This window comes from Mirounga leonina, unplaced genomic scaffold (assembly GCF_011800145.1).
Source record: "Mirounga leonina isolate KUSES-001 unplaced genomic scaffold, KU_Mleo_1.0 Mir_94, whole genome shotgun sequence".
In the NCBI taxonomy this organism is placed as follows: domain Eukaryota; kingdom Metazoa; phylum Chordata; class Mammalia; order Carnivora; family Phocidae; genus Mirounga; species Mirounga leonina.
Window position 1 is genome coordinate 1,892,824 of NW_023270855.1, and position 12,817 is coordinate 1,905,640.

The following is a 12,817-nucleotide window of genomic DNA, read 5'->3' on the forward strand; positions in this document are numbered from 1 at the left end:
TAATGTCTTTGAACAAATGACACATGGATATTTATTGCATAACAAAAGCTTCTGCTGGTCCCTATCTAATACAATACATTAAATTGCAAGATAACCTGGGGTTGTGATTGCATCATAATGATCATATCCCTGGTGTATTTAAAGTAATTAAATTAATTACAACTTTCATAAGTATGGCAATTATTTCTGTGTCAAACACCTGCATCCAAAACAAAAGACATTTAAAAGCATCCTTAGACTGAAGTTATAAAAGTTCTTGACACACTGAAGGCAAAAAAGCACTACTTTGCCTGAAGTTTATGATCAGGGGAAGCCATATTCATGTGTATAAGAATAAATAGTTCAATTTTTACTGTCTCTAGTCATTAAAAATGTATATAAGTAAAATAAATACATAAAAATAACTGCAAATAATATATATTAATCCATCAATCTTGAAGATGAAGTTCAGCCCATTCCCATATAGGTCATAATTATAGTATAAAAATACTCTAATTACTAAAACACTAAAATGTTTTCTGAATTTTGTTCCATTTGGATTAGAAAGATATAAAGAAAAATGCCTTATGAATTATTAAAATGAGTTTCTCACAAATATCATTAAACTCTAGCACTATAAAGTTTGCTGAAATAAAATTGCACTTTAAATACTGTTCAAGAAAGTTGGGTTTCATTTTTAAGGCTCTGCCATTGCTTCATTTTTTTTAAAGTGCTGTCTTGTCTCCTTGCTCAGATCACAGATTGTTTGCTGTGAGCCGACCCCAGAGCTCCATTATTACAGAGTCCAAATTCCTCTGACATTGACGGTAGACTTATCACCCCAAGTCATGGGATCTGGTGTGTTTGTGAGTGTGAGTCTCAGCAGCTAACTCCTCTTCATCTCCTTGGCTGTCTGCTTAGATTAATTGCATTCACGTACTCACAGAGATTTCCGAGTGGTATGTTATTATATCAGCTGTCATATCTCACACAGATGGATCTCCCTGATGAAGAACCGGATCGACTAAGCAACAGACTGTTGCAGTATGACCCCAGCCAAGATCAATGGACAGAGCGGGCGCCCATGAAGTTCTCTAAATACCGATTCAGTACAGCTGTAGTCAACAGTGAGATTTATGTTTTGGGTAAGAAGAAAGCAGATTGCTAAAAGAGTATGACTACTTTTATTTTTCTCAGCAGTTTGCCTTAGTAAAAATGACCTATTCTCCCTTCCTCTTGCATCCCAGTTCAGATGTATCTGTAACTAGCCAAATGTGTTTTTTTGTTTCTTGTTTTTCTAGAGCACAGTCAGATAAGATTAAATGGAAGTCCACTGACTTATGGAAAACAAAATTATTTGTATGGAATTTTCAAGTCCCTTGGAATTCAAGAACAATAATGATACATCTTTATATATAGTATCAAGTAATATTTTGAAGTGGGAATAAGCCTTTGGCCACCTTTGGTTGATGAAGTGTGTGTTTTAGCAACCAACTGTGATTATCTGTGCTAATAGAGTAAGCCACCATAGGTAAGACACACATTATGCCAGCCCTCTTCATTTTGCCTCACCCACCAAATTTCTGTAGAGGTGTTATCAGATAATTCTCATCTGAATGTATTTTTTTTCTTATTTCTTAAATATGTGTGATCTTGTGAAAGACTGGTTCATTTCCACTCAAGTGGGTAAAAATTCTAGAACATCTCCTATGCTTCCCTTATCCTTCTTCACTTCTTATTTTTTCCTCTTTTTTTTTAAAGATTTTTTTTATTTATTTGAGAGAGAGAGAATGAGAGAGAGCAAGCACATGAGAGGGGGGAGGGTCAGAGGGAGAAGCAGACTCCCTGCCGAGCAGGAAGCCCGATGCAGGACTCGATCCCGGGACTCCAGGATCATGACCTGAGCCGAAGGCAGTCGCTTAACCAACTGAGCCATCCAGGCGCCCTATTTTTTCCTCTTTTATTAAGTCCTTTGCTCTTCTAAGCACATTTCATGACCTCCTCTCCCTCTCCCACTGTCCTTGTCCTGTGTGGGAAAGGGTGAGACTGGGTCAAGGAGGCTGACCGGCTGGTAAACTGATAAGGATTCCAGTATTCTCTACTTCATCTCATGCATACTGATGACTAACTGGCAAAAACATAGGGAAGGTGATGGATACCAAAAAGAAGGCAAAGAAAAAACTTGAGATACGGGCTGAGAGCAAACCAGGCATTTGAATAGACTTTTTTTTTTTTGCTAAAGGGAAGCCATTATCTCTTGGTTGCCTGCACAGCATGAAACAAAATAATTAATGCACTCAAATATTAATAGTTTTATAATTTTAAGAACATTATGCAACATAATTTATGACTACCTCAGTGATGAGACTCGTAATTATAATTAAGTTTTTCCTCTGGAAATATATTTGTTACTTGGTTATAACCATATGCTGTGTCATAGGCCCAGAAGAGACAATATCTAAACCAGGATAGATTGCTTAGGATAGATGTATAACTCCAGGGAGGGAAGGGCTGATCTCCTAATTATATTAAAGTTGGAGGTAGTCAAAAGTGGGATAAAAGTGATTTATCAACTGAACAAAAATGAGATTTCTGCCTAATGTGGAGCCACAACTAGGCGAGATGTAGGATAAAAATGTAATGTTTTGTTTTTGGTAAGTTATATGGGGAAAAGCACCTTCAAGACAGCCTTTGGAGCTCACCCTTGTTGGCATGAACAAATGCCCACTAGATGAATGAAAGGAGGCAGATGTTAAAGGATCCGTAAGAACTGGGTAGGTGACAGAGAGAGAAGGGTACACCCAGGAAGGGAGATGGTGCAGAGCGGCAGGGAAGAAGATGAGGAGGAGAAAACTCAAGCCAAAGCTTGACGGTGAGAGTGGAGATAGTAAGAATAGAAAATGAAAGGAGAGTTAGTAAATGAACCCACCAGGTGCAGGGAGCTGCAGGAGACAGAGTTTACAGGTAAACTGGGAGCCAGGTTACAAAGGACTATAGTGGAAAACCAAGAGAATAATAGTAAGTAATGAAAAACTATGCAGAAGCAACATGATTACATCAAAAACTAATGGTGTATTGTATGGTGATTAACATAATAAAATAAAACAAAATTTAAAAATATATATTTGGGGAGTATTGGTGAGGTGAGGATTAAAGAACAGATCAAAGGTTCAAAGAGACTGAAAATGGAGAGACCAGCCAGGAAGGCTTTTGTAGTAGCTTAGAATATAGTTTCTGGATATTCAGAACTGAGTCATGATTAAATAAAACAAAGTTGTAAAATCCCTACAATGTAAGTGTTCAGACATTATTATAACCACTGTTTTTTTGAGCCCCTTTGTGTTACAGATACTTTGCTGAATTCTTTGCATAAAGAAATTCATTTAATGGTCATAAAAAACTGATAAAGCATTAACTTTTCTGTATAACAGACTAGATATCTAGACTAATCCACTGAAAATGCCAAAAAAAAATGTTGGGAAAACATTTTTAAAATTTTTCTGAAGAGCTTCTAAGATCTGTAATGGCAGTAGGAATTTAGCAGGCCAAAAGCTAAGTGAAAGCAGGAGGCTTCCAACTATGAAGAAGTGAATGAGTTGACATCCTCTCCCCAAAAAGCAACTATAAAACCAGAGAGATTTTTCAAAAACAACCATTTCAGATCTCTAGAAACCAACCAAAAACAATAAATTGAGAAGAGCTTATCTTCTCAAAACTGCTGAACTTGAGGTAAGTTTTCAGGCAGTCCTTGGCATTCTTTCCTGAGCTGCCCCAGTTCCCTACCCCAGTAGATCCAGCATGGGAATTCTAGCAGAGTGGGCTAGCTGTGAAAACCAGCATCTTTGTTTGCCAGAGGGGGCTGACACGTTTGGGAGTGAAGGGTGGGAACCTACACTCACAGTGACAAATGGGAAAAGCCCACATTTCTTCTAACCTGAGCTTTTAGTCCTGCTTGGGACAGCAGCAGACAGGAGAATTAGCCAGAAATTTAATAGGGACATTCCAGGAAAATCCTGGATATGAGAGTCCTAGAGGGGCTTGATAAATTCTCCACACATCCCTGGAGACTAGGGAAGCTGCACAGACATGGAGCCCATAAGAGGATATAAGCTCTTCACACATTCCTGGATGACTGGGAGTCTGAGCACATGTACAGAGATCTGAGAAGGCCAGGCAGAAGGTAAAAGTCATGGTAGACTTGAAAACTGCCTGAGCTTTGAATGTGCTCCCAACCTCCACATAGACCCACCAAGCGAGGCTGGAAGCCTTCCTATTGTTTGAGTACAACAATACTTGACCTGACCCATGAAGAAATAAGAGTAACACCTCTGCTTTAAAAAGAGAGAGAGAGAGAGAGAACATTTTTAAAAATGGAGGAGAAACCAAAACAAACCACAGGAGAGGCATATTAAATCTAAGCAAATTACTTAAAAACAACAACAATAACAAAAGACAAAAAATACCCTAGGGGAAAAATAAAATTAGAAGTTGCTACAATGTATTATTTTAAATGTCTAGTTACCAACAAAAATTTACATACAAAGGAAAATAAACAGGGAAGTATAACCCATGCTGGGGCAGGGGCAGGGAAGCATTCAATAAAACCTGTCTCTGAGGGGCTCCAGATGTTAGATTTAGCAGGCATAGTCTTCAAAGTACCTATTAAATATATGTTCATAGAATGAACAAAAATCATTTTTAAAGAATTTTTAAAGAATTCCTTTAATGAATTAAAGGAAAATAAAATGACAGTGACTCCCCAATGATATCAATAAAGAAATAGAAATTATCTAAAAGAACCAAATGGAAATTCTAAAGTTGTAAAGTATAAATACCCAAATGAAAAATTTACTAAGTGGGCTCAAAAACAGATTTGAGTTGTCGGAAGAAAGAATCCATGCACTTGAAATAGGTCAGTGGAAATTATTAATCTGAAGAAGAGAGGGGGAAATTGGAGAAAAATTAGCAAAGCCTCAGAGACAATATAAAATACCATCGAGTCTACCAACATAGGTATGATTCCCAAATGAAGACAGAAAGGAGCAGAATTTTTTTTTTCATCAAAAGCTTCTCAAACTTGATGGAAAAACTTTAATCTACATATCCAAGAAGTTCATTAAACTCCAAATAAGCTAAATTCACAGAGATCCTCACCTAAACACATTGTAGACCATTCACTGAAATATATCATAGACAAAAAATTCTTAAAAGCAATAAGAAAAAAATAACATATAGATCATAGTATATGATCATAACATCATAATATGCTCAACAGGTGACTTATCATCAGAAATAGTGAAGGCAAGAAGGCACTGGAATAATATATTCAAAGTACCACAAGGAAAAATACTCAACCAAGAATGTTTCTGTGTCCATCTTCTATGTTCAGCAAAACTATTATTTTAAAATTAAAGTCCAGCAAAGACGTTCTCAGATAAATAAAGACTGAGATAATCTGTGGCTAGCAGACTTGCAAGAAATACTAAAGGAATACTAAAGAAATACTGAAATCCTTCAGATTAAAAAGAAATATACCAGAATAATTCTAATCCATAGGAAAAAATGAAAAGCACTGGAAATGACGAATATATAGGTAAATATAAAAGACTTTATACATATTCAATTTTTTATCTCTTAATTTCTTTAAATGATATAAGAGCAGATAAAACAATAATTATGGAACTATACTGTTGGATTTATGACATATGTAGATATAGTACATATAACTATCAGAATTGGAGAGGAACAAGAGATATATTGGAACAGTGTTGCTATATTTTAATAAAATTAAGGCAGTATTAACCTGAAGTAGATTGTGATAAAGTAACATATATATTAGAATTTCTAGAGCAACTACTAAAAAAATTTCAAATAGTTTAAAAATCAAAAGAATTAAAATGGTACACTTAGAAAATGATAAACACAAAAGAAGGCAGTGAAGGCGGAACAGAGGAACAAAAACAATATGAGATGTTGTAAATCCAACTACATAAAAAATTACATTAAATGGGAATGGACCAAATACTTCTATCAAAAGGTAGAGATTTCAGACTGAATAAGAAAATAAGACCAAGTATATGCTGTCTATAAGAGACATATTTTATATTCAATTACATAAATAAGTTGAAAGTTTTATTATTTTATAGAGAAAGACCTACCATGCAAACAGTAACTTTAAGAGAATTGAAGACGGTTTATCATTATCATACAAAATTGACTTTAAGAGCTATTACTATAAAGAGAAATTTTGTAATAATGATCAATATGCCAGGAATATATACATATATTATATATATATCTCAATTATAAATGTGTCACACCCAACAACAGAGCTCTAAAATACATGAGGCAAAAACTAAAATGAGAACTAGAAAATCACCATTGGAGATTTGTATCCCACCTTCAATAATTGATTGAACAACTGGACAGAAAATCAGCAAAATGATAAAGACTTGAACAACACTATCGACCAACTTAACCTATCTGACATTTGTAGTACGCACATATAATAGTGAAATACACATTCTTTTCAAGTGTACATGGAACATTCTCTAGGCTTAATCATATGCCAGGTCATAAAACAAGTCTCAATAGATTTTTATTTCTTTTAAAGATTTTATTTATTCATTTGAGAGAGAGAGAGACAGGGAGAACAAGGGGGGGGGGGGGGCAGAGGGAGAGGGAGAAGCAAGGAGCCTGATGCAGGGCTTGATCCCAGAACCCGGGGATCATCACCTGAGCTGAAGGCAGATACCCAACTGACTGAGCCACCCAGGTGCCCCTCAATAGATTTTTTAAATTGATGTTATTCAAAGTAAATAACTGACCATAAAATAATTAAATTATAAATCAAAGACAGAAAAAGGAAATCCTCAAATATATGGAAATTAAACAGCATACTTCTAAAACTTTGGGTAAAGAAATCACAAAGGAAATAAAATATTTTAAATTGAATGAAAACTATAGGTGTATATCCCTCATGACCCTAGATTCAACAATCTTTAAGAAACACTTAGCAAATTGAATCTAGCAACATAAAAATTATTATGTGTCATAAAAAATCCTTAAGAAACAATAAGCAAAGTGACTCCAGCAACATAAAAAATGATTATATGCCATGGCCAAGTGGGATTTAGCCCAGAAATGCAGGCATGCAAGGTTGGCTCAATATCCAAAACTCAATGTAATACACCATTTTAATAAAGGACAAAAACCAAATGATCACCTCAATAGATGTAGAAAAAGCATTTGACAAAATTCAACCCCCATTCTTGATAAAATTCTCAACAAATTAGGAATAGAACGGAATTTCCTCCACTTGTTAAAAGGTGTCTATGAAAAACCTACAGCTAAGATGATACTTAGTGGTGATTTTTCTACCTACGGTCAGGAACAGGGAAAGATGCCTGCTCTTGCTCCTCCTATTCAACATTGAACCAGAGGTTCCAACCCATGCAATAAGGCAAGAAAAAGAAGTTAAAGGTATACAGATTAGAAAGGAAGAATTAAAAAGTCCTTATTCACAGATTATATATTCTTGTGTGTAGAAAATCCTAATGAAGCTACAAAAAGTAAATAAATAAAAAGAAAGAAATAAAGACTACTAGAGCTAATAATTAATTTTAGCCAAGGTCACAGGCTAAAGAGATCACAAGATATGAGATCATATACAAAAACTAACTGTATTTCTATGTGCTAGCAATGAACATTCCAAAAATGAAATTGAGAAAATAATTCTATTTCCAATAGTATCAAAAAGAAGAAGGGCGCCTGGGTGACTCAGTTAAGCATCCAACTCTTGATCTCAGCTCAGGTCTTAATCTCAGTGTCATGAGTTCAAGCCCTGCATTGGGCTCCACTCTGGGCATGGAGCCTACTTAAAAGAAGGAGGAGAAGTATATGAATACATATAACCCCCAAACTGTAAGACTCATATGCAGAAAATTATAAAACACTCCCAAGAGTTAAAGAAGATCTAAATAAATGAGATATATTCCTTGATTATGTATTCAAAGATTCAATATCGTTTAGATAGCAAGTCTCCCAAAATTGAGCTATATATTCCATACAACCCCTATAATATCCCAGCATTATTTTATTTCTATTTTGTAGTCTTAAATACTTTTTAATTTTTTAAATTCCTGTACAGTTAACATACAATGTTATATTAGTTTCAAGTGTATAATATAGTGATTCACCAATTCTATATATTACTCAGTGCTCAACAAGATGAGTGTACTCTTAATCCCCTTCACCTATTTCACCCATTTCCCCCACCCACCTCCCCTCTGGTAACCATATTTTTTCTTTATAATTAAAGGTCTTTTGGTTTGTCTCTTTTTTTTCCTTTGTTCATTTTCTTAAATTCCACGTATGAGTGAAATCATATGGTATTCGTCTTTCTTTGACTAACTTATTTCACTTAACATTACACTCTGTAGCTTGCTGCAAATGGCAAGATTTCCTTTTTTTAATGGCTGAATAATATTTCATTGCATATATATACCATACCCTCTTTCTCCAGTCATCTATCAGTGGACACAGGTTGCTTCCATAATTTGGCTATTGTAAATAACCAACATTGTTTTTTTTAATTGACAAGCTGATTCTAAAATTATGTGAAAACATAAGGGATGTAGAATAACCAAAATGATTTTTAAAAAGAATAAAGTTTGAGGACTTCACTCATTTTAAAAACCTATTATAAAGCTATAGTAATTAAGATATAGTGGTATTGGCCTAAGGACAGGCAGCTAAATCAATAGAACAGAAACGACAGTCTAATAATAAATTGGTCTTTGACAAAGGTGTCGAGGCAATTCAGTGGGGAAAGATGAACTTTTCAGCAAATATGCCAAGACAATTGGGTAGCTATATGCAAACCAATGAGCTTAGGAAAGGAAAAAGGAAAGAAAAAACCCCCACAAAAACCTCAGTATGGACTCCAGACTTAAGAAAACATAGGAGAAAATGTGGTGACTTTGGATTAACAAAGATATGAAACTGAAAGCATGATCCATAAGAGGAAAAGTGTTGAGTTGGACTTTCTTAAAATTTAAAAATTTTTGTTCTTCAAAGGGCAACATTAAGAAAAAAGAAAAGACAAGCAAGAGACTGGGAGAAAATATTTATAAATCGTTTATCTGATAAAAGATTTGTATTCAGGGGGTGCCTGGGGGGTTCAGTCAGCTGAGCATCCAACTCTTGGTTTTGGCTAAGGTCATGATCTTGTGGTTGTGGGATCAAGCCCCTCACTGGGCTCTGGGCTCAGTACAGAGTCTGCTTCAGATTCTTTCTCCCACCCCCTCTGCCCCTCCCCACTCTCTATCTCTCAAATAAATAAAATCTTTTTTAAAAAAATTGTATTCAGAATACAAGTAGCTTGTAAATAATTTTTGCAACTGAATTATAAGAAAAGAATCCAGTTTAAGATGGGCAAAAGGTTTGAATAGACATTTCACATAAGAAGATATATGCCTATATGGCAAGCACATGAAAAGATGATTTCTCATCAAAAACCATGGGAGCAAGTAGGCAGGGAAAAAACATTTTTAAAGTGTTAAAAGAACTGTCAACATAGAATTGTATATTTCATGAAAATATCTTTCAGAAGCGGAAATGAAATACTTTCAAGGAAAGAAAACTAAAATGCGTGGGAATAGCTTTACTCTAAAACAATTTACTCTAGCAAGTAGCAAGTAGATTTACTCCAAAAGAATTGTTTAAGGAAGTTCTTCAGACAGAAGGAAATGATGACAGAAGGAAACTGGGAACATCAGGAATGAAATAAGACCAATAGAAATGGTAAATACCTGGGTAAATATAATAGAAAATTCTTCTCCTTTTGAGTGCTTTAGAATGCCTTTAGTGATTGAAAGTAAAAAACTACATTTTCTGATGGGATTTTCAATGCATGTAATGTATGAGACATATATTTATATAGCATAAAGAGGGAAGGTTAACAGGACTTAGAAGGGAGCAAGTTTTCTACATTCCAATTACAATGGCAAAATATTGATTCTAAGTAGACTATGAAGTGTTAATTTATTAATCTCCAAACCAACCACTGGAAGAACTATAGTTAGAGATACAGTCAAATCACAATAAATACATTAAGATAGAAAACTAAAAAATGTTCAAGTAATCCGAGAGTAGACAAGGAGAAAAAGAGGAACAATAACAACAAAGAGCAGAGGGAATACCCATAACACAAACAAAATGATAGACCTTATTCCAGCCATAAAAATACTTACCTTAAATGCAAATGGGATAATGATACCAATCAGAAAACAGAAACTGTCAGGATGGATTAAAAATAGAATGATCTAATAATATGCTGTCTACAAGAAATCCACTGCAACTATAATGATGTAGATAATTTAAGAGTGAGAGGATGGAAAAAATATACGATGCAAAACTAATGAAGTGAAAGCTGGAGTGATTATATTAATGTCAAAGTTAACTTCAGTGCAAAGAAAATTACCAGGGATAAAGGAAGACATTTCATAATGATAAAATGATTGATTTACCAAAAAGACAAAACAGCAGTAAATGTGTATGCACATAACAATAGAACTTCCAAATACGTGAAGGAAAAATTGAACTGAAAGGTGAAAGAGACAAATCAACAAAGATTTATTTAACATTCCTCTCTCAGTAATAAACAGACAATTATAGAGAACAAACTGATGGTTACCAGAAGGGAGGTGGGGGGATGGGTTAAATAGGTGATGAGGATTAAGGAGTGCACTTGTGATGAGCACCAGATGTTGTATGGAAGTGTTGAATCACTATATTATACACCTAAAACTAATATTACACTGTATGTTAACTAGAATTTAAATAAAAATTTTAAAAAAAGAAAATATATTGAGTTGAATGAAAACACAATATATCAAAAATTATGGGGGTGCCTGGGTGGCTCAGTCATTAAGCATCTGCCTTTGGCTCAGGTCATGATCCCACGGTCCTGGGATCGAGCCCTGCATCGGGCTCCATGCTCAGTGGGAAGCCTGCTTCTCCCTCTCCCACTGCCCCCTGCTTGTGTTCCCTCTTTCACTGTCTCTCTCTGTCAAAAAATAAATAAAATCTTAAAAAAAAAATTACAGCGTGCTATGGAAGTAGTGCTTAGAATTTAATTTGTAGCATTTAGTGCTTACATTAGAAAAGAAGAAAGGTCTCAAATATCTAAGCACTCACCTTAGGAAACTAGAAAAAGTAGAGCAACATAAATCCAAATTAAGCAGAAGGAAGGAAATAAGAGAAGAAAACAATGAAATTGAAAGCTAAAAAAATAAAATAAAATATAGAGACAATCAATGAAACCAAAGCTGTTTCTTTGAAAAGATCAATACAATTGATAAACATCTAGCAAGAGTGACAAATAAAAAGAGAAATAAGGTGCAAACTACCAGTATCAGAAATGAGAAAGGGCATATCATTATAGTCTTCACAGACATTAAAAGGATAACAGAGCAGTGCTACAAAAAACTTTAGACACATATATTCAACAACTTAAATGAAATGGACCAATTCCTTGGAAACCACAAACTACATAGCCACTCAAGATGAAATCAGGAACTCCAAACTATTAAATGCATTGAATTCTTAGTTTATAACATTCCAAAAAATAAATTGCCAGACTTAGAAGTTTTCACTGGTAAATTTAACCAAACACGTAAGAAAGAAATAACACCAATTCTGCAACCCCTTTCAGGACATATAGGGAGAGGAAACACTCAACAACTCATTTTATGAGGCAGCATTGCCTGATCTGAAACCAAAGATGGTACAGAAAAAGAAAAGTACAGACCAATATCCCTCATGAACATAGACACAAAAATCCTCAAGAAAATATTGGCAAGTTCAACCCGGCAATATATAAAAAGAATAACACACCGTGACCAAAAGTGAGTTTTATCCTGGGAATGCAAGATTGGTTCAATATTCAGAAATTAATCAATGTAATCTACTATATTAATCCTATAGACGAAACCACATGATCACGTCAATTGATGCAGAAAAATCACTTGAAAAAATATAACACCCATTCATGATTAGAAACTCTTAGCAAACTAGGAAGAGAAGGGAACTTCCTCAACTTCTCAACCTATTAAAGGGGACCTATGAAAAAGTTAGTTAACATTATTCTTAATGGAAAAATTGAATGCTTTTTCCCCTAAGTTTACGCATAAGGAAAGGATGTCCACTGTTACTATTCAACATCATACTCAGAGTCTTAATGCAATAAGGAAAGAAAAAGAAATAAAAGTTAGGCAAAGAAAAAGAAGAAATAAAATTCCATTTCAAATGACATCTACATAGAATCATCTGTGTATAAAATCTCAAAGAATCTATTTCTTAAATTCTTAGAATTAATGAGTTTAGTGTTGCCAAAGAATTAAAAAAGTCAATCTTATTTCTATACATTAGGAAAGTACAAAATTTGAAAAAAACTACAATTGCTCCAAAGAAAATGAAATATTTATATATAAATCTAACAAAACATGTATAGGACCTATATGCTAAAATTACAAAATGCTGATGGAATCAAGGAGGATTGGAATATGCAAGTATAAATGTCAATTCTCCCCAAATTGATCTATAAACTTAATGCAATGTCAGTCAAATGCCAGGAATTCTTTTGCAGCTATAGACAATCTCATCTAAAATTTATATGAGAAGACAAAGAAACTAGAGTAGCTAAAATAATTTTTAAAAAGAATAAAATTGGAAGAATCACACTATCTGGTTGTAAGGTTTTCTATAAAGCTAAAATAAGGCAGTGTGGCATTCGCACAAAGATAGGTAGATAGATACATCTATGGAACAGAATACA

The 12,817-nt window shown here is 34.3% G+C and overlaps 1 protein-coding gene across 7 annotated transcripts in view; it reads left to right on the plus strand.

The window, feature by feature from the left end:
• Positions 1–12,817, plus strand: part of KBTBD12 (kelch repeat and BTB domain containing 12) — a 74,145-nt gene that overhangs the window by 15,536 nt on the left and 45,792 nt on the right. For 5 of the 7 annotated variants that reach the window (XM_034998271.1, XM_034998272.1, XM_034998270.1 and 2 more), the window contains exon 4: positions 974–1,124. In XM_034998271.1, coding sequence (XP_034854162.1) covers positions 974–1,124 — 151 coding nt within the window. Of the gene's footprint in view, positions 1–973; positions 1,125–1,280; positions 1,685–12,817 lie in introns of those variants that run through there. The other 2 variants (XR_004677893.1, XM_034998275.1) reach the window with 2 other exon arrangements.